The 25,979-nt window shown below is 45.2% G+C and overlaps 1 protein-coding gene across 5 annotated transcripts; it reads right to left on the reverse strand.

Moving 5' to 3' along the window:
- Positions 1 to 300: 300 nt before the first annotated feature.
- LOC115545318 (beta-galactoside-binding lectin) lies at positions 301 to 21,537 on the reverse strand. Of its 5 annotated transcripts, XM_030358343.1 has the most exons (6): positions 21,382 to 21,537; positions 20,405 to 20,476; positions 19,338 to 19,414; positions 18,280 to 18,460; positions 17,682 to 17,857; positions 301 to 590 (listed from the first exon to the last, which is right to left on the reverse strand). In XM_030358343.1, exons 1-5 carry the CDS (start codon positions 21,391 to 21,393, stop codon positions 17,711 to 17,713), a joined length of 489 nt encoding a protein of 162 aa, XP_030214203.1. In that variant the 5' UTR covers positions 21,394 to 21,537; the 3' UTR covers positions 301 to 590; positions 17,682 to 17,710. The 5 variants fall into 5 exon arrangements, with proteins under 5 accessions (XP_030214203.1, XP_030214201.1, XP_030214205.1 ...); XM_030358341.1 differs by lacking the exons at positions 17,682 to 17,857; positions 18,280 to 18,460; positions 19,338 to 19,414; positions 20,405 to 20,476 and adding exons at positions 1,145 to 1,322; positions 2,204 to 2,283; positions 3,356 to 3,430 and having other exon boundaries at positions 301 to 766; positions 21,382 to 21,523; XM_030358345.1 differs by lacking the exons at positions 17,682 to 17,857; positions 18,280 to 18,460; positions 19,338 to 19,414; positions 20,405 to 20,476; positions 21,382 to 21,537 and adding exons at positions 1,145 to 1,322; positions 2,204 to 2,283; positions 3,356 to 3,430; positions 4,336 to 4,456 and having other exon boundaries at positions 301 to 766.
- Between the last annotated feature and the right edge of the window lie 4,442 nt (positions 21,538 to 25,979).

The following is a 25,979-nucleotide window of genomic DNA, read 5'->3' on the forward strand; positions in this document are numbered from 1 at the left end:
TAACTGCCACGCCAATTGAAATTTGTTCATGCCATTAGGTACAGAAACTACACACACACACACATATGCACGCACACAAACACACACACACACTGGCACGCACACACAAGCACGCACACACGCACACACACACACGCACACACATACATGCAAACACATACACACACACACACACGTACAAACAATCACACACAGACAAAGAAACATGCACAAATATACACACGCAGACACACATACACACAGGCACACGCACAAAATGGTGGACAACGACAACTTGATAAATAAATCACCAGATGCTGATTATCATTGCTAAAGAAATCTTTTTTAATCCACATCAGTTTTACGATTCAAGGAGGAAGGGCTGACGTGGCAACAGATGGAGAAGATGGCCGACGACAGGCCAGGGAGGAAGCGATTCATCAATGGCCGATGTTCTCAAAGGAATACAAAGGCCTAAACAAAACAAATCAATCAGTTTTACCATTGCAGAAAAAGTTTTGTAAAGAAAATCTAACAGAGGGAAGTCAGAGGTTGATGAAGTGAGTGGTTCTCATCTGCCTGTGAACCGGTCTGCTGTGAGGAGAGGCCACCAGACTGAAGGAGGAGATCCAGCTCAGGGTTAGTTGATCTCAAAGCTGCGGATGAGGACGCCCTTTTCGAAGGAGAAGTCCTTGTACTCAGACGCCCCCAGGCGGTTGGGGAAGTGGACCTCAGAGCCGTCGCTCAGGATCACCAAGAACTCCTCACGGGTCAGGGTGATGGTGAACTACAGAGAGAGAGAGAGAGAGAGAGAGAGAGAGAGAGAGAGAGAGAGAGAGAGAGAGAGAGAGAGAGAGAGAGAGAGAGAGAGAGAGAGAGAGAGAGAGAGAGAGAGAGAGAGAGAGAGAGAGAGAGAGAGAGAGAGAGAGAGAAGCAGAAAGAAAATCTATGTTCATGCACCAGCCCCCTCCCTCCCCCCTCCCTTCCCCCTCTCTCCCCCCCCTCTAACTCCCCCTCTCACCTCGAAGAGCTCATTGTAGATAAAGGGGAATCCCCTCTCTCCCTCCCCCCTCCAACCCCTCTCACCCTAAAGAGCGCATCGTAATTGAAGAGGAACCCCCTCTCTCCCTCCCCCCTCTCCCTCCTCGCTCCCTCCCCCCCTCACCTTGAAGAGCTCATTGTGTTTGAAGGGGAACCCCCCCTGGCGGACCTCGGCCCCCCAGCTTCCCGCCTGGAACGTGTTGTAAACCACCTCGCTCTCTGTACTTATGCCCTCTGTACCTCTGAACCGCACTGACATGTGGAACGCTCTGTCACTCCCGGAAAGGATGTTAGATTCAAACCTGGACAGAGGAGGTTGAGGAAGAGGAAGAAGAGGAGGAGGAGGAGGAGGAGGAGGAGGAGGACCACCCGGTACTCATTAGTCACTGCAGTACAATAACCGCGTCACGCACGGGACTGAAGCTGCTCAAGTCACCGGTTCAGACCCCGATCCATCGATGAGTCGACTCATCGACTTCACGCTGATGTTACTTTACTGCATCTTTAAGATTGTGGAGAGATTATCGTGAGGGTTGGGGATTCTCTTTATCTGAATCCTTACAGCGGAACAGCTTCAAAAACATTCAACCCCAGGAGAACAGACTAGCAGGTGTGCTTGTGCGTGGGCTAGGCTAACTCCAGGCGTTAAATTAGCGAGGCAAACTGAAGGGGAGGAGCCTTTACAGCTGGCCCCTGAAACCAGACCCCACCCTCATCATTAACCTTTGTCCCCTGCACCCCCCCCCCCCAACCTCATGATTAACCTTTGACCCCAACACCCGACCTAACCCTCCTGATTAACCTTTGACCCCTGCACCAGGCCCCCACCCTCATGATTAACATTTGGCCCCTGTACTCTGCCCGCACCCTCATGATTAACCTTTGACCCCGGCCCCCACCCTCATGATTAACCTTTGACCCCTGAACCCGCCCCCACCCTCATGATTAACCTTTGGCCCCTGCACTCGGCCCCCACCCTCATGATTAACCTCTGAACTCCAGAACTGGACTTTGAAGGATTTCTATTGCAGTTAAACTTTTTTTTTTAATCGTATGGGAGGATAGATTCATGGGCAATCTGCGAGTGGAGGACACCGCCCCCTAGTGGGTGAAAGTGTGAGGGCGACGGGACGGTGGATCCACTGATACTCACCGATCACCAATCGTTCACCGTTCAACTCACCGTCCATCACCAGTCTTGGGTATCCCGGTGATGGTCAACGTGTGACCCACCTTCAGGGGCCTGTTATTCACCTGCATGTTCTGTTAGGGAGGGGGAGAGAGAGAGAGAGGGGGAGAGAGAGAAAGAGAGAGAGAGAGAGAGAGAGAGAGAGAGAGAGAGAGAGAGAGAGAGAGAGAGAGAGAGAGAGAGGGAGAGAATAATCAATTAGGAGAATGAGAGAGTGAGAGAGAGAATGGGAGAGCGAGGGACAGTTGAGCTGTTTTATATTGAATTACACTGGTTTATTACAGGTTGAGACATGGTTTGAGCAGCAGACTTCCTGTGTCCACCAAAGCCTCAGACCAACATATGCTCTCCATCAGCAGACATGGATCCTCTCAGTCCGTCTGCTGGCTTCCCTCGGTGGGGTCTGGCCTCTCAACTGAGGCCTGCTAATACTGAAACTACTCACTCCTGATTCTACTACTGCTAATCTGTAGTTCTACTGGACACTCATATTGAACTGGAAGGACGTTAGTATGGTCTCAATAAGATGTTCGCACCTTTTGTTTAGTTTAAGATTTGTACATTTTTAAAAAAGGTTAACTTTACAAACATTATTTAACTAATTATATTTCAGTATATCGACATGAGAACGAATAGGTGTGGCATGTTTGTTACAATGATAGAGAAATCCTACACTGACTTTAAATAGGTTTCAGTTTAAATATAACTTTCTTCAAACTATCTTCAAAAAGTCACACAAACAAGTCCAGAGTTTTCACCGGCCAGGAGAATATACATAATATTTAATATCCCATGTTTAAGCTGTCTAACCAATGATTAGACTGGTTGTCTCGATCAATGTCCAAGCCAGCAAATAGTTGACGTAAAAGGGAATAAAACAAATGCACAAAAGCACAACAGGTTGTGAAAAGTTATGAATGATTTCCGGAGAAGTGATCCCATCACCTCAACAGACAACTATTGGTTCTGATCCACGCGTCTGGAGAGGTGCCCGCATTTAAACCAGGCGTAATGACACGCGTAATGACAGCTGTCACTCCATTCAGAGCAGAGCAGCAGTAAAACCACACAAAGTGAAACCAACACAACTGATGTCCAGAGAAACACTGCAGGGATCAGTGGAGACGCTCGTTTCTTTATACTTACAGCCATGCTGTCGTCCGATTGGTTGAGCATACTCGCAGGGAGGAGAGGAGGCAGGAGGAGGAGGAGGAGGAGGAGCTGTTTGATATAAATACACTGGTTTATTACAGGTTGAGATATGGTTTGAGCAGCAGACTTCCTGTGTCCACCACCGCCTCAGACCAACATATGCTCTCCATCAGCAGACATGGACCCCCTCAGTCCGTCTGCTGGCTTCCCTCGTGGGGTCTGGCCTCTAAACTGATGCCTGCTAAGACTGAAACGACTCACTCCTGATTCTACTACTGCTAATCTATAGTTCTACTGGTCACACTTCCTCAGGTTGAACTGGAAGAAGGAAGGTAGTATGGTCTCAGTAAGATGTTGGCACCTTCTGTTTAGTTTAAGATTTGTACATTTTTATAAAGGGATAACTTTTACAAGCATCATTTAACAAATTGTGTGTCAGTAAATTGACATGAGAATGACAAGGTGTGTCATGTCTCTTACAATGATAGAGTAATCCTACACTCACTTTAAATAGGTTACAGTTTAAATATAACTTTCTTCAAACTATCTTTAAAAAGTCACACAAACGTGTTCAGAGTTTTCACCTGCCAGGTGAATATACGTAATATTTAATATCCCATTTTTAAGATGTCCAACCAATGAAAGGACTGGATGTCTCAATCAATGGCCAAGCCAGCAAATAGTTTGATGATAAAAGGGAATAAAACAAATGCACAAAAGCACAACAGGTTATGAAAAGTTATGAATGATGCCCGGAGTAGTGATCCCATCACCGCAAGAGACAACTATTGGTTCTGATCAGAGCGTTTGGAGAGGTACCGACATTTAAACCACGCGCAATGACATGCGTAATGACAGCTGTCACTCCATTCAGAGCAGAGCAGCAGTAAAACCACACGGAATGATACAAATACAACTGATGTTGAGCGAAACACTGCAGGGATCAGTAGAAATGCTTGTTTCTTTATACTTACAGTCATGTTGCCGTCCGATCCGTTGAGTTTACGTTCAGGGAGGAGGGAGGCAGCAGATCAGAGTCCTGCCTGCTGGGAGGGTATTTATAGAGAGACGCGCTACGCTTCTGTTTTCCAAAATGAGTGACGTATTCAGGAAGATACTCAGAAAAAAAATCCTACCCAGCAAATATTTAATCGACCTGTGTCGAGGCCAACAAGTCCATTAGACGTCGAGTAACCACAGGACTCAATTTCGAGCTTTTGCCGACGTGAAAACATAATCTTAGAGGAATGGTGACTTAAAGGAAAACTAATTTTAGAGTGGTGTAACCGAATAAACACTCCCAGCTAAATGTCTGCATCCAACAAGTCTAATGTAAGTCGAGTCACAATGTGACTTCATACCAACCATGTGCGCAACATGAAAACATGCCTAGGGAAATTGTGATTTTGAGGAAAGCTTGTTTGACAGTGTTGTGACTAAAATTAACAAAGATATAACTTTTTAACTTCAGTGTGAACGGTAATGTTTTACACATGAATTGTGTTATTGAAAAGTGTTATTTCTGCTATCACTATCACAAAGTGCTATCACTGCTATGCTGACGACACTCGTGTTTTTATTGATGGTCTGTTTGTACCTGATATTAGTTCAAATTTTATCACGCTATTTCTCTCTTTCCCCTCATCTGATAATGCCCTGATTGCAACACGCATATCGGAATGTCTGGCGGACGTTAGCACCTGGACAACTGCCAATCACCTGAGGCTTATCCTCAACAAAACCGAGCTCCTCCTAATTCCAGGGAAAGATTGCCCACACATGGACTTACTGGTCACCGTTGAGAACATCACTGTATCTCCTTCTCCAACTGCCAGAAACCTCGGTGTGGTATTGGACAATCAGTTATGCTGCACCGCAAACATCACTGCGGTGGCCCGATCCTGCAGATTTGCACTTTACAACATCCGCAGAATCCGGCCCTTCCTCACAAGGGAAGCAGCTTAGCTTCTAGTCCAATCACTGGTCATCTCCTGCCTCGACTACTGCAAATCACTCCTGGCTGGACTTCCTTGCAGTGCATCTAGAATGTGGCAGTGCGCCTCGTGTTCAACCTACCGAAGTTCTCCCATGTGACCCCCCTCTTCCCGGACCTCCACTGGCTCCCTGTAGTAGCTCGCATCAAATTTAAGACGATGGTTCAAAGTCAAACCTGTATGTAAATAAACTAGTCAACGTATGTTATAGTTCAAATGGAATTTATTAATAGTTACCCAGTGTTGTGCCTGACCGCGTTCATTGAACGATAGTTCATGAACTCGTTCATATTTTGGGCGAACTTGAACTGAACGTACTGTATTACTGCCTGATGAATGTTACTGTGAACTCGTTCATTCTGGTGTCTGTGAACGGCACGCTCACTTGATTTAACTTTGTTCAATACGGGGGTATTTGTTTATCAACACGGCGGATGCGCACGCAGATCGCCATGTTTTTTGACCGGTTGCCATGGTTATCTCCATGTGGTTAATTTGCAGTTGCGGTGTTGTAAGCTTACTGTTACATTAAACTGTAATCAGAAAACACAGTTATACCCTGCAGTATCTCTGGTATAAAGGCTGGGACGAATTTCAAATTATAAATATGTACAATCCATAACGTTAGTTCTCTGGCTCATAGCTCAGCGGACTAGAATACCTCCTAGAATCGGTTCTCCATCTCAACAGTAGGGCTAGATCCTAGTAAAAAGACTACAACCAAACGTGAACGCCCCCCCTTTCCGTTTCCGGCCAACGAGCAATGAGTCTTCCAACAGATATCAATGGGATTTATAAAATGCGCTAAATGTGCAATAAAACACGATATAAACTGTATTTTGCTACGATACTTGATTCAACCACTCTATTTCATCCTAGACAAACCAAAAAGGGGGCTCAATGTTCAAAATACCGGAAAAAAAGAATATCTCACAGCAACATATTGAAAGAAAGGACTATGAACTTGTTAATTTTTTGGAACTGTGAACTTAGTTTAAAATTTTGAATTATGAACGTTTAACTGAACTAGTTCTTTAAAATGTGTGAACTGAACTATGAACTAGTTCACGTAGAAAGTGAACTTTCCCAACACTGGAGTTACCTCTGTGGGGCTTATTGACAAACCCTTGTGTGTTTTGGCAGTCAAACTTCTCACCCTTCCCCATCCTGGTACTGGTGTTTTCATGCACAAGATTATCGATGGCAGGAATTCTTTGTTTTGGGGTTTGACAGACAAAACATGCTCCATCATCAGAAGACGTGCTCTGTTGAGATGAATATAATTTTTTCTTTCCAGCTGCTGTGAAGAGATCAAATTCCTAGGCCACAGATACAGAAATCCAAGTAGCCATGAGTTTACCCCTGAAACATGCACCCGCCAGGACTGGGGGAGGGGGGATTTTGGTCCCAAAAAAGGAGAGAGAGAGAGAGAGAGAGAGAGAGAGAGAGAGAGAGAGAGAGAGAGAGAGAGAGAGAGAGAGAGAGAGAGAGAGAGAGAGAGAGAGAGAGGGGGAGAGAGGGAGAGAGGGAGAGAGAGAGAGAGAGAGAGAGAGAGAGAGAGAGAGAGAGAGAGAGAGAGAGAGAGAAAAAAAAATACTTTTATTCTGTTTTTTTCTTCAACAATTAACATTTTAACACAAGACAAAAGGACTTTACATTAGACAGCAATAAATAATGAATACCTAAATAAACACACTCAATCAAACACAGTTAAAAAAGAGCTTCCCCTCCTGCACAGTGCATACTGCAGAAGTAAAACACCAAAGGTCCCTGAACTCTTCCATTGTGCCCATTAAAGAGTGGAACCTGAAGTCCACCCTGACTCTGGCCTTCACCAGGACCCCAAACATTTCTGCCTCCCCTTCTACCTGGTTCTTCCTGCTTATGTAAACCGCCATTTTGGCTTGCCCAACCACAAAGTTCAACAAACACCATTTCTTTGAATTTTCCCTCCGATTGCTCAGCTTGTGCTTGTGTGTAGCCACCACACAGTACTTGTAAAAGCTTTTCCCCGAAAGAAAGTGTAAATCCATCCTGGACTTGGAAAGGCCCACTGGTTTCACCAGTCCGGTCTGATCCACCGACAGTCCGAGCTCTGGAAACAGATCCCCCTTGTCCGGTACATCCGCCCCGCTGAAGTAGTCCCTCAGCATTTCTCGCTCCTCACTGTTAATCCACTTGTTTATGATGTCTCTGGTGTGCCGGCTGGACCTCAGACCCAGGAGAGAAGCCACAGCCTCAGTGTTGTGGAGCCCGGGCCCTGCCAGGTCCACCACCTGCCTCAGCTTGAACACCCCAGTGGAGCGCAGGCGCTGGGTGAGGCCAGGGCTACTGCCATCTTGCACGTCCAGCCGAGCTCCACACACCAGGGGCTCCTCCAGGAGCCAGAACAGAGACGCAGCGGGCCCCAGTCTCTCCCATTTAAAAAGAGTCCATGCCTTGAAAACACCATGATAAAAAGGAGGCAAACTACACACATGAAACGAAACACAATTCAATAAAAACAAGGATTTGTCTAGAAAGAGGCCAGCTATCTTCCTTAATATGATGCCTGTTACCTGTCCCCAGACGACATCATCCTGCCCCAAAAGGTACCGCTGGATAAACTGCAGCCTGAAAGCCGCCGCTCTGCTCCCCAGGTGAACTAGCCCCTGCCCCCCCTCTTCTTTCGGAAGATATAAAACACTCTGAGGAACCCAATGCAACTTGTCCCAGAAAATGGGACAAGTTGCAATGACCGCTTGCACTTTTTGCAAGAGCCCAGCAGGGGGCTCTAAACATTTCAATCTGTGCCACAAGGTGGACGCGACCAGATTGTTAATAATGAGGACCCTTCCTCTGTAGGACATGTGGGGAAGCAGCCACCTCCACTTAGCCAACTTCCCCTCTACCTTCTCCAGCACTCAACAATCTCGCCCAATCTATTAATGTCCTCCTGATTTTTAATAGAAATTATGATGTCATCAGCATAAGCTGATGAGATAAAATCTGAACTAATATCAGGTACAAACAGGCCATCAATAAAAACACGAACATTGTGCAACATGGGTTCTATAGACAGTGAGTACAACATACCAGACATGGCGCAGCCTTGTCGAATACCTCTTTGTACCATGAAAGGTTTGCATAGACCACTGTTTATCTTCAGAACACTCTCAATGTTCTCGTACATGACCTTTATCTTAGCTATCAGACCCAGGCTGAGGCCGTACCTTTGTAAAACTTTCCAAAGGTAACGGTGCTCAACCCGATCAAAAGCTTTTTACCTGGTCTAAAGAAACTAGACCAGCATCTAAACCCAATGAACCGGAGACTTCCAAAATATCCCTAATGAGTGACACATTGTCAATCATGGACCTGCCGGGCACACAGTACGTCTGAGACCGGTGAATGAGCTGGTCCATCACCTTCTTCAGCCGGTTTGACAGGACTTTTGACAGCAGCTGATAATCTACACAAAGCAGTGAGACGGGCCTCCAGTTCTTGATCTCCTGAAGGTCCCCTTTCTTGGGCAGCAGAGTGAGCACAGCCCTCCTGCAGCTCTGAGGGAGGGAGGAGTCCTCAAAGCTCTCTGAGAAGACCCCCAGCATGTCTTCCTTAAGTTCAGACCAGAAAGCCTTGTAGAACTCAGAGGGCAAAACCATTGATGCCGGGGGCCTTACCCCCCTGCACACTCTGCAAGGCAGAAAACACCTCGTCCTCAGTCAAGGGCCCCTCCAGCTCTCTGTTGGTCTCCACTGAGACTGTAGGCAGGTTCTCACAGAACGAGTCAAAAACAGCATCTTCCTCCTGGTACTCACTGCTAAACAGCTTCACATAGAATTATACCGCCCTGTTCCTTATCTCTGCTATGCCTGTAAGCTGCTGTCCGTCCTCTGACCGCAGCGCATGAATCTGCCTGCTCTGGCCATTCTTCTTCTCCAGACTGAAGAAGAATTTGGACGGGGAGTCCATTAAAGAAACGCTCTGAAATTGTGAGCGGACTAGCGCCCCTTGCGCTCTGGAGCCCAGCAGGTCTACCAGCATGGCTTTTTTAGATTTGAGGCTCTCAACATAGCCTCCATTTCCTGTGGACTGTGCAGAACTCTGCAGCTCCACTATGTCTAACTCCAGATCTTTAATAGACTTGGTGATGTCACGAGAAACATTGAGAGTGTAATGCTGACAAAGCTGCTTAGTCTGTATTTTGCCGTGATCCCACCATTGTTTTAAACACATAAAATCCCCCTTCCTCTCTCTAAAACCTTTCCAAAAATAAATAAAAACCTCTCTAAAATGCGCATCTAAAAGCAAAGCTGTGTTAAAATGCCAGTATGCAGACTTATTCCTCATATTTGCAATAAAAACCTCACATATGACCATGGAATGGTCAGAGAAGCCTACTGGACATATTTTACACGCTTTAAAAATGCTAAAATGATGCGTAAAAGAGTAAAACCTGTCTAACCTAGCTAGAGATAAAACAAGTTCCCTGCTGTGGACCCAAGTATATTGTTTTACATTGTGGTGGAATTTCCTCCATACGTCACTCATACTGTGATTCTCCATCAGTGTTAGCATTGCCTTCCGAGAAGGTGCATGAGGTTCCGTATGATTCCTATCTTTATCCTCCGCTGTGCAGTTAAAGTCCCCTCCCAAAAACAAATAATCTTCTGGCACACACTGACTTAAAACCAGACTAAGTTCATTTAAAAACTGAACTCTGTCAGGGCCAGAGTTTGGAGCATATACATTAATAAATCCAATATTAAAACGCTCATATTTTGCCTTAACTACCTGCAGTCTCCCCTTAACCCGCTCTTCCACCACATGGGATAAGGGCACAAAATCTCTGGAGAACAGGAGAGCTACTCCTGCACTCGTGCTGTTAAAATGGCTTAAAATGACTTTGCCCTCAAACTCCCTCCTCCAGTCTGTTTCATTAAAAACATCACTGTGAGTCTCCTGGAGCATCATTATATTATTTTTTTTAAGTTTAAGAGTTTCAAACAGGCAAGCCCTCTTCCACTCCTCAAGAGTGGAAACCTTAAAATAAGTCATTGTTTTTGATGTGAGGAGAGACACACAGATGAGAAGAAACAGGAGGCCAACTGCTCTACACATAGTCTTCAGCATGTAGCTCTTGTTTGAGTCTCAGAGCAATCTTCTTCAATCTGTAGACTTCTTGCTCTGAGAAACCTCCCTCCCCTCTGATGCTCATCTGAGCCTTGACTGAAAGCAACAGCATACTCTTATCTGCAAAATACTCTTCAAATTGGACATTCTTCATATTTTTTGTTTTTTGAAGGAACATTTGTATGCTATGTATGGTGTACAACTCTTCCAACTGAGAAGCAGAAAGCAGCGTTGAGTCTGTGAGGGGCTGACTGTCTGTGGCACCGTCCTCCATCACCTCCTCCTCACTAGACTGTACCTCTGCCTGCTCATCACTAGACACTAGGGCTGTAACGATACGCGTATCAAACCGAAAATCGCGATACTCAAAGCCACGATCCTGTCTCGCGGTGTGAGAAGGCAGAAGCGCGATACGCCCTTTCTAACTCTGCGGTCAAATTGTCCGATTGAAATTTGCTAATAATTTGTCTAGATAATAGTCTGCTGACAGCGCCCCCTCCTATCGATGCCGTAAGTATGCGACTGCAATCCTCCGTGGCTACGGAGGATCGCATTTCTCCGCAGCCGTCGAAGTGCTCATATGCGATATGAACGACATTTATCCAGAGGGGGTCTGTGTGATCCTGTCTCTAGTGTTTTGTGTGATTTGACTGGCAGTTTGTCTGCTTATAGGTCGGAATGAAGCGGCCACCGATTATTGACAGGATGGGTACTTTATTCTACCGGACTCGTTCGCTTCTTCACTAGACACACGCGCTACCGCTCGCTCTCCTCGCTCGTCCACTCACTCGCTGACGTCACTCACACACGCATACGCACATTGCCATTCTGGCGCACACACATATGCTACTCGTAACGCCTCGTTATTGCGACGTTCATGACCTTCAGGTTTTTCTCCATCTATTGAAAGTTAGGCTATTAAACATGTTGCATTCTATACGGCCTGATTATGTCATTATTTAAGCTACATAGCCTAATAAGTAGTGCTAACTAGGCCTAACTTGACTAAACCAACCAAACAGTTGAAAAAAGCATCCTCCCACAAGTTATTTCTTTATTCATTTAGCTATACTTTAATAGTATTCTTTCTGTTCGAATCTGTTCAGTGTTCCAAATTATTTGTTATTAAATGTTACATTAAGTTAATTGGTATATAAGTGTTGTTTAAATAAAATGCTTTTTAAATTTCAAAAAATCGTGGGATGTATCGAACCGTGGGTCGAAAATCGTGATACAAACCGAATCGTGAGTTTGTGTATCGTTACAGCCCTAATAGACACTGTCTCCTCCTGCTCTCCACTAGCCGTTGCTTTCTTGGCTTTGGAGCCACAGGTTTCACTGCCCTGTTTTCTCTTGAGGAGAGGAGGTTTACACACAGTATCTTCCTCCTCCATCAACCCTTCCTCACTGCCACTGCATCCCTCTGCTGCAGCAGGGATGGGCCCAGCCTCAACAGTCTCTGCCGACTCTTTGACTGCATTATTCCCCTCCTTCTGAACAATACATTTGCTCTGCCTTCCATTTTCAACACCCAGAATTGCATCTTCTGGATTTTTTCCACACTGCTTTTCATTTTCAACATTTTTAGATGCTTTCGTGGGACTTTCACCACACTGCATCCTCAACATCTAGCCTTTTCCCCTCAACATCGGCAACACACTGAATGAGGTTCTCCACATCTGCCACCCTCTGTTTCACCGTCTCAACACCGGCCGAGGTCCCTGCTCTCGCCTCAGCAGGCTCAGCTCGCTTTGCAGGGGTTTTCTCCGGGCGCGTGCCAGAGTTGACAAACACTGCGTAATCAAAATCATCAACTTTAATGCTGAAAACCAAATTCAGCTCCACGTCCTTTTTGTTCAAAATCATATGCACCTGCCGTCTGTACCCCACGACATGCCTCATCAGGGGAGACTTAAAACCGGACGGCAACTTCCTTATAGCGGACACGACTTTCCCGTGCCTCGATAACTCCCTGATCAACAACTCATCCCCGATAAACGGGGGGATGTTGGAAATAGTGACCTTTGCCGCAGGTGTAGTTAGCGGAGACACTGATACAAATGAATCATTAACCACAATGCCGGTCTCCACTACTTTGTTGGCTTTCGCCACGCTGTCAACAAAAATCACGACTGCCCCGTTCATCCGGGCAGCGGATTTAATGCTACTATGCCCGATCAACTCTCCCACTGCCAAACCGCAGTCCTCAACCGAGCAAGGAAAAGTCGGGGAGATCTTGATGCCGTGCATTCGGGTCAGATCGCTGAACGCAACCATGCTTTAGGCGTACCGACCAGCGGCCGCTGGTCGATCGCACAAAAACACCCCAAAGAATACAAACCTCACAAAAAAACCCTTACAAAACCTTCACCTACCTATAGGTGAAGGTTCCGCTCCGCTCTGCTCCGCAAATCACGCACCTTCCGCTCATTCAGAGAGAGAGAGAGAGAGAGAGAGAGAGAGAGAGAGAGGGAGAGAAAGGGAGAGAATAATCAATTAGGAGAATGAGAGAGTGAGAGAGAGAGTGGGAGAGAGAGAGAGAGAGAGAGAGAGAGAGAGAGAGAGAGAGAGAGAGAGAGAGAGAGAGAGAGAGAGAGAGAGTATATATCTTACTCCGTCCTCGCAGGACAGTTTATTTCAGCTTGCCACAACATGAGAGGATGACATTCTACACCAGGCCTCACTGTTTGATTTTAGTGATTATTCGTAACCTATAATGTGTTTTATGTAGCTTCTCTTTACATTCATTTAATTTACTATGATATTATGTAATGTATGTAATGGTATATTGTTATAGGTTGTTATGTTTACATATTGTTATGATGTTCTCTTATGATATTATACAAAATATTTGTAACACTGTAATGCTTTGGCAACACTGTTTGGTTTTACCACAATAGTCATGCCAACAAAGCTTTTTGAATTTAAGCTTTATTTGAATTTGAGAGGAGAGAGAGAGAGAGAGAGAGAGAGAGAGAGAAGAGAGGAGAGAGAGAGAGAGAGAGAGAGAGAGAGAGAGAGAGAGAGAGAGAGAGAGAGAGAGAGAGAGAGAGAGAGAGAGAGAGAGGAGAGACAGAGAGAGAGAGAGAGAGAGACACAGAGAGAGAGAGAGAGAGAGAGAGAGAGAGAGAGAGAGAGAGAGAGAGAGAGAGAGAGAGAGAGAGAGAGAGAGAGAGAGAGAGAGAGAGAGAGAGAGAGAGAGAGGAGGGAGGGAGGGAGAGAGAGAGAGAGAGAGAGAGAGAGAGAGAGAGAGAGAGAGAGAGAGAGAGAGAGAGAGAGAGAGAGAGAGAGAGAGAGAGAGAGAGAGAGAGAGAGAGAGAGAGAGAGAGAGAGAGAGAGAGAGAGAGAGAGAGAGAGAGAGAGAGAGAGAGAGAGAGAGAGAGAGACAGAGACAGAGACAGAGACAGAGATAGAAATACACTGGTTTATTACCGTTGAGATATGGTTTGGACCCTCTCAGTCCGTCTGCTGGCTTCCCTCGTGGGGTCTGGCCTCTAAACTGAGGCCTGCTAATACTGAAACTACTCACTCCTGATTCTACTACTGCTAATCTATAGTTCTACTGGTCACACTTCCTCGTGGTGTACTGGAAGCAGGAAGGTAGTATGATCTCAGTCAGATGTTGGCACCTTACGATTTGTACATTTTCTAAAAGGTTAACTTTTATCTTCAAAAAGTCGCACGTGTTCAGAGTTTTCACCGGCCAGGTGAATATATATAATATTTAATATCCCATGTTTAAGCTGTCTATCCAATGATAAGACTGGACTTCTCGATCAATGGCCAAGCCAGCAAATACTTTGACGAAAAAAATGAATCAAACAAATAAACAAAAGCACAACAAGTTATGAAAAGTTATGACTGATGCCTGGAGTAGTGATCCCATCACCTCAAGAGACAACTATTGGTTCTGATCCGCGCGTCAGGGAAGGTGCCAATATATAGCAAGCCAACCCCTCCAGAAAATGACCTCATTCAGTCACGTATCACCTTCGTTACGCCTTAAAAAACGCCGTTAAATAAACTGCGTTTGTTACGCCGTATTGCGCAAAAATTGCGCCGCTTTTTACGCCGCAATGAAGACCTTCAAGAGCGCGTAAAAAGCTAACCCCGTTTTCTGGCGGGGTTTACTTGCCATAGCCCATATTTAAACCACATGTACTGACATGCGTAATGACACGCGTAATGACAGCTGTCACTCCATTCAGAGCAGAGCAGCAGTAAAACCACGCGGAATGAAACCAACACAAATATCCAGAGAAACACTGCAGGGATCAGTGGAGACGCTCGTTTCTTTATACTTACAGTTCCAGCCATGTTGCCGTCCGATCTGTTGAGTTTACACGCAGGGAGGAGAGGAGGCAGTAGAGCAGAGTCCTGCCTGCTGGTAGGGTATTTATAGAGAGACGTGTAGAACATGACAATGTAATAATTTCCCGATGATGTAGTAACCCCAATAATGTCATAAAAATATGCACTTGAGTCCATTGAAAATGTAATTAAACCTTATGATAATAAAGCTTTATTGCAGATACAGGTCCATTTAACGCATCATAAATATTAAAAAATAGGAAAAAAAAGAAAAGAAAAAAAAATAGATGCAGGCTATTGCCCCAATGCTATTTTAACCTAGACGTGAATCTATAGCAGCTTTTCAGAGGGCTGACTAGGGCTTCAATTATGTGGTCCTCTGACTTGTCTAGGCGACACATGAAACTAAACATCAGCTGTCTTTAGAGTGCCTCACAGTTTGGCACTCTAATGGACACAAACAATTGACTGGTCCTGTGCCACCTAGGGACACGAAGTAGCAGCCTCATTGCATCATCATTATGCTACCTTGAGCCCATGCATACTCTTTTTTCTATAGTTAGACCACAATTGAGCAGTATATAACGGTGTGATGTAGGTTGTAAACAGAGAGCACTTCAAAGATTCTGAGCACATAGAGAACTTCCTTGTAAGCATGTTATGTTGTATGATAATTTAATAACTTCCCGATAATGTAATAAAGTGCATTTCCCAGTAACGTAATAATCTTTGTACCAATAATGTCATAAAGTCTATGATACATTAAAGGGAAGTTATTACCTAGTGGTGATACTGTGTAGGCAACTATAGGTCAAGAGGTCTAGCGCCACCAACAGGTCAAAGTTGGACATACATCAAGGTTATTAACTTTTGACCCGTTCATCCGTTTTTCACAAGAACCCTCACTAGAACCCTTGGCCCAAGCCATGTTCGACGCATCTTAAGATGTCTTTTCTGCCTTATTGGATTTTCCACCATCTTTGATTTTTTCAAAAACCTTTACAAGGCCTCTCTTGTCACAAATTGTGTCTAATCTTCTTGAAAATTAGCCCAGATGATCTTCAGATCATGACACACGAATGCATTCAACATCTTCTTGAAATTCTCTCCCTCTCTCTCTCTCTCTCTCTGTCTCTCACTCTGTGTCTCTCTCTCTCTCTCTCTCTCTCTCTCTCTCTCTCTCTCTCTCTCTCTCTCTCTCTCTCTCTCTCTCTCTCTCTCTCTCTCTCTCTCTCTCGCTCTCTCTCTCTCTCTCTCTCTCTCTCTCTCTCTCTCTCGCTCTCTCTCTCTCTCTCTCTCTCTCTCGCTCTCTCTCTCTCTCTCTCTCTCTCTCTCTCTCTCTCTCTCTCTCTCTCTCTCTCTCTCTCTCTCTCTCTCTCTCTCTCTCTCTCTCTCTCTCTATCATAGCGTGTCATTACCATGTCATTACGCGTGTCAGTACATGTGGTTTAATAAATGCCATCCCCCCAGAGAAGGTATTTGAAATGATTAAACCACAAATGTCGCAATGAATGAACCCGCAATGCAAAGAAAGATGATTCATATTAATAACCGTATTAATCAGCTGTTATTTGGCCCAACCATTAAACAATGCAGAACAGCATAGAGTAAATATGACTCATTCATATTTTTTGGATACATCTTTGAAAACATTGAAGTGCAGAATATGATTGGTGGTCCATTGTGTCAGAGAAAGTATAGTTATAGTTTAGATACAGAGATAGTATATAGCATTGTATTGGATAGTAAATAGTATAGTATTGAAATAGTACTGTATAGTAGATAGTATAGTATTGTAGTGTATGGTAGATATTGAGATAGTATCGTATTGTATAGTTGATAGTATAGTATTGTAGTGTATAGTAGATAGTATAGTATTGAGATAGTATTTTATTGTTTAGTAGATAGCATAGTATTGAGATAGTATTGTATTGTATAGAAGATAGTACAGTATTGAGATATTATTGTGTTGCATTGTAGATAGTATAGTATTGAGATAGTATTGTATAGTAGATAGTATACTATTAAGATAGTATTGTAGGGTATAGTCTAGTATTAAGATAGTATTGTAGTGTATAGTCTATTATTGAGATAGTATTGTTCCCTTACAACACAATCATTTAAAAGATCATCCTTGCAGAATTACACACAGTATGAAACTATGAAGTTATATTATTAGCTAGTTATTATAATTGGTTATATTTCTCATGGCATGGTCATCGTGTTATTGTCAGGCCAGACTAGCGTGTGAGATAGAGTTGTATCAAGTCCTGGAGTCCAGGCATGAACACCAAGATGCGGGTTCGATTCCGAAAGGCCAACCCATGCACCGCACCAAATATGTATCCTCTGAGAAGTATTAATACTACTAAGGAACACTTTCCCTTATTTGCAAGGTAATATGGAATATTAACTGCCACGCAAATTGAAATGCTAATTTTTCCATGCCATTAGCTACAGAATCTACACACACAGAAACGTATACATGTACACACACACAAACACACACACACTCAGAGAAACAGAAAAATGCACAAATATACACCCGTAGACACACACACACAAAATGGTGGACTACGACAACTTGATAAATAAATCACCAGATGCTGATTATCATTGCTAAAAAAATCTTTTTTAATACACATCAGTTCGACGATGGAAGGAGGAAGGGCTGACGGGGCAACAGATGGAGAAGATGGCCCAAGACAGGCCAGGGAGGAAGCGATTCATCAATGGCCGATGTTCTCAAAGGAATACAAAGGCCTAAACAAAACAAATCAATCAGTGGTGCCATTGCATAAAAAGCTTTGTAAAGAACATCTAACACAGGGATGTCAGAGGTTGATGAAGTGAGTGGTTCTCATCTGCCTGTGAACCGGTCTGCTGTGAGGAGAGGCCACCAGACTGAAGGAGGAGATCCAGCTCAGGGTTAGTTGATCTCAAAGCTGCGGATGAGGACGCCGCCCCAGAGGGTGAAGTCCAGGTACTCAGACGCCCCCAGGCGGTTGGGGAAGTGGACCTCAGAGCCATCGCTCAGGATCACCAAGAACTCCTCATGGGTCAGGGTGACGGTGAACTACAGAGAGAGAGAGAGAGAGAGAGAGAGAGAGAGAGAGAGAGAGAGAGAGAGAGAGAGAGAGAGAGAGAGAGAGAGAGAGAGAGAGAGAGAGAGCAACAGGAAGAAAATATATGTTCATTTACTTAATGTATGTTCATACACCCCCCATCTCCCTCCCCCTCCCTCCCCCCCATCTCCCTCGCCCTTCCTACCCCCCTCCCTCACCCCTCCCTTCCCCCTCTCCCTCCCCCCCTCTAGCTCCCCCCTCCATCCCCCTCTCACCTTGAAAGACTCATCGTAGTTGAAGCGGAACCCCCCCTCTCCCTCCCCCCCTCCCTCACCCTTCTCCCTCACCCCTCCCTCTCCCCCCCTTACCTTGAAGTGCTCCTTTTCTTCCTACGCCCCCCTCTCCCCCTCCCTCCCCCCTCTCCCCCCCTCACCTTGAAAAGCTCCTTTTGTTTGAAGGGGAACCCCCCCTGATGGATCTCCTCCTCCCAGACCCCCCCCTGGTACGTGTTGTAGATCACCATCTCGTCGACATTGTGGCCAACTGATGTTGCTTTCCACCACACGCTCATGTGGAACGCGTTGTCGGTCCCGGAGAGGATGTTCAACCCAAAGCTGGAGGGAGGAGGAGGAGGAGGAGGAGGAGGAGGAGGAGGAGGAGGAGGAGGAGGGAGAAGTGGAGGAGGAGGGAGACCACCCGGTACTCATTAGTCACTACAGCTGCAGTACAATAAACGTGTCACGCACGGGACTGAAGCTGCTCAAGTCACCGATTCAGACCCCGATCCATCGATGAGTCGACTTATCGACTTCACGCTGATGTTACTTTACAGCATCTTTAAGATTGTGGAGAGATTATCGTGGGGGTTGGGGATTCTCTTTATCTGAATCATTACAGCGGAACAGCTTCAAATAACATTCAACCCCAGGAGAACAGACTAGCAGGTGTGTTGTGTGTGGGTGAGGCTAACTCAAGGCTTTAAATAGAGGCAAACTGAAGGGGAGGAGCCTTTACAGCTGGCCCCTGAACCCAGCCCCCACCCTCATGATTAACCTTTGACCCCTGCACCCGGCCCCCACCCTCATGATTAACCTTTGACCCCGGCCCCCACCCTCATCATGAACCTTTGACCCCTGAACCCGGCCCTACAGTCATGATTAACCTTTGGCCCCTGCACCCGGCCCTCACCCTCATGATTAACCTTTGGCCCCTGCACCCGGCTCCCACCCTCATGATTAACCTTTGCCCCCTGCACCCCCCCCCCCCCACCCTCATGATTAACCTCTGAACTCCAGTACTAGACTTTGAAGGATTTCTATTGCAGTTCAACTTCCTTCAGTAAAATGAAAAAAACAAACAAGGAAACGATCCAAGCTTTTTGTTCTAAACATATAGGAGGACAGATTCATGGGCCACATGCGCGTGGAAGACACCGCCCCCTAGTGGGTGAAAGTGTTAGCGCGACGGGACGGTGGATCCACTGATACTCACCGATCAGCACCCGCATTCGGGACCCCGGTGACGGTCAATGTGTGGCCCACCTTCAGGGGCATATTCTTCACCTCCATCTGAGAGAGAGAGAGAGAGAGAGAGAGAGAGAGAGAGAGAGAGAGAGAGAGAGAGAGAGAGAGAGAGAGAGAGAGAGGGAGAGGGAGAGAGAGGGGTGAGGGGGGGAGAGAGAGGGAGAGAGGGAGAGAGAGAGAGAGAGAGAGAGAGAGAGAGAGAGAGAGAGAGAGAGAGAGAGAGAGAGAGAGAGAGAGAGAGAGAGAGAGAGAGAGAGAGAGGGTTTGAGCAGCAGACTTCCTGTGTCCACCACCGCCTCAGATCAACATATGCTCTCTATCAGCAGACATGGACCCTCTCAGTCCGTCTGCTGGCTTCCCTCGTGGGGTCTGGCCTCTAAACTGAGGCCTGCTAATACTGAAACTACTCACTCCTGATTCTACTACTGCTAATCTATAGTTCTACTGGTCACACTTCCTCAGGTTGAACTGGAAGAAGGAAGGTAGTATGATCTCAGTAAGATGTTGGCACCTTACGATTTGTAATTTTTTATAAAAGGATAACTTTTACAAACATTATTTAACAAATTGTGCCAGTATATCGACATGAGAACGGATAGGTGTGGCATGTTTCTTACAATTGATAGAGAAATCCTACACTGACTTTAAATTGGTTACAGTTTAAATATAACTTTCTTCAAACTATCTTTAAAAGGTCGCGCAAACGTGTTCAGAGTTTTCACAGTTTTCACCGTCCAGGTGAATATATATATAATATTTAATATCCCATGTTTAAATGAATGAATGAATGAATGAATGAATGAATGAATGATCTTTATTGTCAAAGTACAGGTACAGGTACAGGTAAATCGAAATTTGGGAGAAAATTTGGGTTTCATGAAACGCATAATGACAGGACTAATGACACGCCTAATGACAGCTGTCACTCCATTCAGAGCAGAGCAGCAATAAAACCAGGTGGAGTGAAACCAACACAACTGATGTCCAGAGAAACACTGCAGGGATCAGTGGGGACGCTCGTTTCTTTATACTTACAGCCATGTTGTCGCCTGAATGGTGGAGCATACTCGCAGGGAGGAGAGGAGGCAGGAGGAGGAGGAGGAGGAGCTGTTTGATATAAATACACTGGTTTATTACAGGTTGAGATATGGTTTGAGCAGCAGACTTCCTGTGTCCACCACCGCCTCAGACCAACATATGCTCTCCATCAGCAGACATGGACCCTCTCAGTCCGTCTGCTGGCTTCCCTCGTGGGGTCTGGCCTCTAAACTGAGGCCTGCTAATACTGAAACTACTCACTCCTGATTCTACTACTGCTGATCTATAGTTCTACTGGTCACACTTCCTCAGGTTGAACTGGAAGAAGGAAGGTAGTATGGTCTCAGTAAGATGTTGGCACCTTCTGTTTAGATTAAGATTTGTACATTTTTATAAAAGGTTAACTTTTACAAGCATAATTTATCAAATTGTGTGTCAGTAAATCGACATGAGAATGAAAAGGTCTGTCATGTCTCTTACAGTGATAGAGTAATCCTACACTCACTTTAAATAGGTTACAGTTTAAATATAACTTTCTTCAAACTATCTTTAAAAAGTCGCACAAACGTGTCCAGAGTTTTCACCGGCCAGCTGAATATACATAATATTTAATATCCCATTTTTAAGATGTCTAACCAATGAAAAGACTGGATGTCTCAATCAATGGCCAAGCCAGCAAATAGTTTGACGATAAAAGGGAATAAAACAAATGCACAAAAGCACACCAGGTTATGAAAAGTTATGAATGATGCCCCGAGTAGTGATCCCATCACCTCAAGAGAAAACTATTGGTTCTGATCAGAGCGTTTGGAGGGGTACCGACATTTAAACCACGCGTAATGACATGCGTAATGACAGCTGTCACTCCATTCAGAGCAGAGCAGCAGTAAAACCACACAGAGTGAAACAAACACAACTGATGTCCAGAGAAACACTGCAGGGATCAGTGGAAACGCTCGTTTCTTTATACTTACAGTTCCAGCCATGTTGCCGTCCGATCAGTTGAGTTTTACGCGCAGGGAGGAGAGGAGGCAGCAGATGAGAGTTCTGCCTGCTGGGAGGGTATTTAGAGAGAGACGCGCTATGCTTCTGTTTTCCAAAATGAGTGACTTATTCAGGGAGATATTCAGGAAAAAAAATCCTACCCAGCAAACATTTAAGCGACCTTTGTCGAGGGAGGCTAACCAGTCCATTAGACGTCGAGTCACAACGGGAAATTGTGATTTTGAGGAAAGCTTGTTTGACAGTGTTGTGACTGAATAAACACTGTTTAAATTAACAAAGATAGAACTTTGTAACATGAGTGTGAAGGGTGTTGTTTTACACATGAATTGTGTTATTGAAAATTGTTATTTATTTCAAACGTAGGATTTGTGGTATGGTTGTTTATAGCCAATATAGGGGCTATAACTCGAGCATTTCCTCGAGTTGCATGTAGGAAAAAAACGGTAATTTCCCACCAACACGTAATCCCTGCAAGTAATCCCTTTGGCTTCCAATGCATGGGCAAACTGTGATATCAGTTCGCCGTCAAGTTCAGCAGGCTTGCGAGTTGCAGGTGAGCTTCGAAAAGACACTCAAATTTAAACTGCAAATGTATTTGTAAAGAAGTTATCCTTTTAACATTTGCATGCTAAACTGTTGAATTTGAAGCGACACGGCGTATTCTCATAGATCAGGGGTCTCAAACTCGCGGCCCGGGGGCCAATTGAGGCCCGTGGGATGATATTTTGTGGCCCCTACTTGACAACAAAGTTTAGTGTTGGTGCGGCACGCGCGTTGTTATCAAACGCATAGAGTGGCTTGCCACGCTTTTTTATGACTTGTGATAGAGTCACCAGATGTCCCGGTTTTGCCGGGACAGTCCCAATTTTGAGTTGCGTGTCCTGAGTCCCGACAAAAACCCAAAGACGCTAAAATGTCCCGGTTTCCACCAACCGCTATGAATTGTCCCGTGTTGTCAGCGATTACATAGCCAACGTGATCTAATTATAGCCCGATCATTAACTTATATGAGACCCCTGTCATAGATAGTTTGTCTTCGTATATGTGACGTTACATATGAACTGGGGGCTCGGAAAGCTAGCATGCTAACATTAGCTTAGCCACGAAATGGGACGCAGCTACTGGCAGCATCCCGTCTAGGGATGCTACGTTAGCTGTATGTTGTTGAAAATAAAACAGGTGAATAGTCGGGTGGAAAGCACTATTTCCGTGCATTAATCCTTTGAAGTTAATTTTAGAACCCATTCTTCTAATTTTCCAGTGATTATTAATAGCGAGAGCGGTGATAGCTACTACAGATAATGCCTACAGTAGCTTTCAGTAAACGGCAGCTCCAGGCTCGTTTCATTTTGTGGAGCACGTCAATTGTCTGAGAAACACGTGTTCTGTGGAGCACGTTCGTTTCAGTTTTTGAGGAGGTCTGCTTAAAAAATCTGAAATATTGACATACTGTAATGAGCTGGGTTGATGAGGTTCTCTTATTATGCGTTCAGCAGCTATGCAAATGTTCACATGCGTTGGGTTATGCACTAATGCTATTAGTAGAGGTTAATGGGGGATTGTCTCGGGAGAGGGGGGGGGGGCAACGTGAGGGTCAGGGTCCGGAGGTGACGTGTTTGTTGGGGTTAAGCTGGGTTACGACTGGATGTACGGCGTGGTCAGGGCCAACGCCTCCTTATTCAACGCTGCCTCACCGTGGGGTGAGCATTAAAATATATATAACTAGAGGGTGCACTGTAATGTCTGCGAAAACCATTCTGATGCCTCTCTCTCTCTCCCTCCCTCTCTCTCTCTCGCTCTCTCTCTCTCTCTCTCTCTCTCTCGTCTGAAAAACGCTCCCATTCAAAATGCATTGGTTAACATTTCATTCTGTGTAGCACGAAAAAAGTCGGACAATCGTGCTCTGGCCTTCTCATGTTAATAGGATATTACGCAGTCATATCATATCAAATGATCTAGGTGTTTAGCATTTGAGCCACATATTTCATCACATGTGTGTTTATGTGCCTTGGTCTATTTGTCCTGTTGATGACTCAATTTGAGGAAATGTTTACTGGAATTGAGAGGTAAAGTCCAATGGTTGTAAATTATTATAACATTGAGAAATATTTACTTACCTATATTCATTAAAAAAAAAGCCTGTTTTGGGTTTGGTGGTTGTGTATTTAGTGTATTTAGTATTTAGTGACTTGGCTTAAAAGTTAATTTCATGCAGGTTGTAATTGTGTATTTTGGAAAATAGGTGTGGTATTTTTCCTCAAGTCATGTTGCTTCATAGCCTGGCTCCGTCCGCCTAAGTACTTCCGCAAAATTTTCATTTCCCTTCGGTCCTACGTTTGGGTTTGCTGTATATTCACGGTTTTCTCCGTCCAAATTCTGTGCGTCCAATCAGCGAACAGAGGGAGTGGCTGAGAACAATGACGTTAAAGTCAGCTCTCGTTGACGGACATCTTTACGCACGAAGTTGGTTTTTTACAGCCTATGCACAACGTAATTCCCGGCTGGTCCCGGCGCATGACATATGCCACGACCAAACGTTATCGAATGGTTATGTCAGATCCAGAGTGGCACTGGGCAGAAAACTTCAACAGGTCCGCCTTCAAGTGAGTTGACTTTAGTAAATTGAGTGGGTCCAGACTCTCTGTGCACACGAAATGAAGTACGAGTACAGTGACCTACAGGGAGAGAGAGAGAGAGAGAGAGAGAGAGAGAGAGAGAGAGAGAGAGAGAGAGAGAGAGAGAGAGAGAGAGAGAGAGAGAGAGAGAGAGAGAGAGAGAGAGAGAGAGAGAGAGAGAGAGAGAGGGACAGAGAGAGAGTGACGGAGGATGAGAGAGAGAGAGAGAGAGAGAGAGAGAGAGAGAGAGAGAGAGAGAGAGAGAGAGAGAGAGAGAGAGACGGATAGACAGAGAGAGATACAGAGACAGACAGAGAGAGAGAGACAGAGGGACAGAAAGAGAGAGAGAGATTTTTTTGATTTTTAAAAGGACCTTTATTCCTAGTTCATTCTGTTTACAGCTTAAGTTTCGCTATTATCAAACAAAATTACATCAAAGCAAATTCATACAAAAACTCAAGTGGCAGGATGTCTTCCTCATCCTGCCACTGTCCCACAGCAGGAGAGACAGTCAGGGAAGGAAATACATACTCATACTCATCATCCCATTGATCAGATACAGTGCGGTCTTCAGCGAACGCTCTGAGGACTTCTGGCAGGGAAGCACAAACCTCCTCCACCAACCTGCACAGCAGTCTATTAGATCTGATGTTGGTACGTTCAGCCAGATGAGGGATGGAGGTCTTCATAAGATGACCCAGCTTAACACAGCCAGCCTCTCTCAGTCTGGACCTCAGGCTGACAGAGTACAGAACCTGAGAAGTAATGAAATTGTTCCCAAACAGGGGCTCCTCAAAAAGCCACATCCCTGGTGTCATCACGGCTTCCCGATGGTATGTAAAAACCTGCCACGCCTGTACCACAGACTGGTAAAAAGGTGTCAGCCCAGTTAGATCCTTGGACTGGGGCCGAAGCAGGAACAAGTGTTTATCATACCCCAAACGTCCAGCCCTCCTCAGCAGCAAACAGGCAGTATCCATCCATGGCAGGCCAAACCTGTAAAGCAATCTTTGAACTGTCTGCAGCCTGAAGGCTGTGATGCACGCTGCATTGTCCACCAGACCTTATCCTCCTTCCTGCACCGGCAGGTACAGTATCGCTGATCTCAGCCAGTGTAGCCCTGACCAGAAGAAGTCCACAGCTGCCCTCTGAATTCCTTCCGGAGGAATTCTTGTTTCTTTTGTTGAAGCCTGCCACTGTCCGTGCTGCTGTGATTGAGCAGACTGATCTCCAAACCCCTGATCTCTTCCTCTAGATCCCGAAAGACCCTTTTGACTATCACTATGGAATGACTTGTGTATTGCTGTGTTACCGGTATTATCGGTATAAACTGTATTAACTTTGAAACTAGGTCAACCGCCATCTTCTCCGTCAACTCTCTTCTCGCATTCGGTGACAGCGGGTGACAGCGGCTGGCAGCGCGCCAATTCTCGGCGTCTTATAACGTTCTATATATATTAGGATATTATAATTTTATATATCATAATATCACGGCCAAAAGCTCTGTGCGCCTCCGGATGGCAGTAGCGCGGGGAGCTCACGTAGGGATTGGGCTTCGCGGGGTTTGTTTACCGGCGTTGCTATGGTTACCGGTCTTGTAAGGAAGCGCGCCAATTCTCGGCGCGCCAATTCTCTTCCGCAGAGAGCAGAAATGTGGCATATTCTACACATTTTAATTTCCTTAATTATAATTACATTATTCATTTTTACTGAATTTTTTTTTATTACTGAAAAAAAAAAATATGAAAAAACTTGGTGTTGCCGGGGTGCAACACCGAGTAATCGGTGTTGGCCTCAACAGCGGTAACACCGGTAATAACGTATACCGCGGCAACCCTAGTGCCTTACCCACTTCCCACCACTGACTTAGGTACTCAAATTCCCTCTTCCTTTCTCTTCAAGTTCCCCCGAATGTCTCAAATTTCTGACAGAAGTCACTGTCCTGAAGCAGC

The sequence above is a fragment of the Gadus morhua genome, chromosome 6 (assembly GCF_902167405.1).
Source record: "Gadus morhua chromosome 6, gadMor3.0, whole genome shotgun sequence".
In the NCBI taxonomy this organism is placed as follows: Eukaryota; Metazoa; Chordata; class Actinopteri; order Gadiformes; family Gadidae; genus Gadus; species Gadus morhua.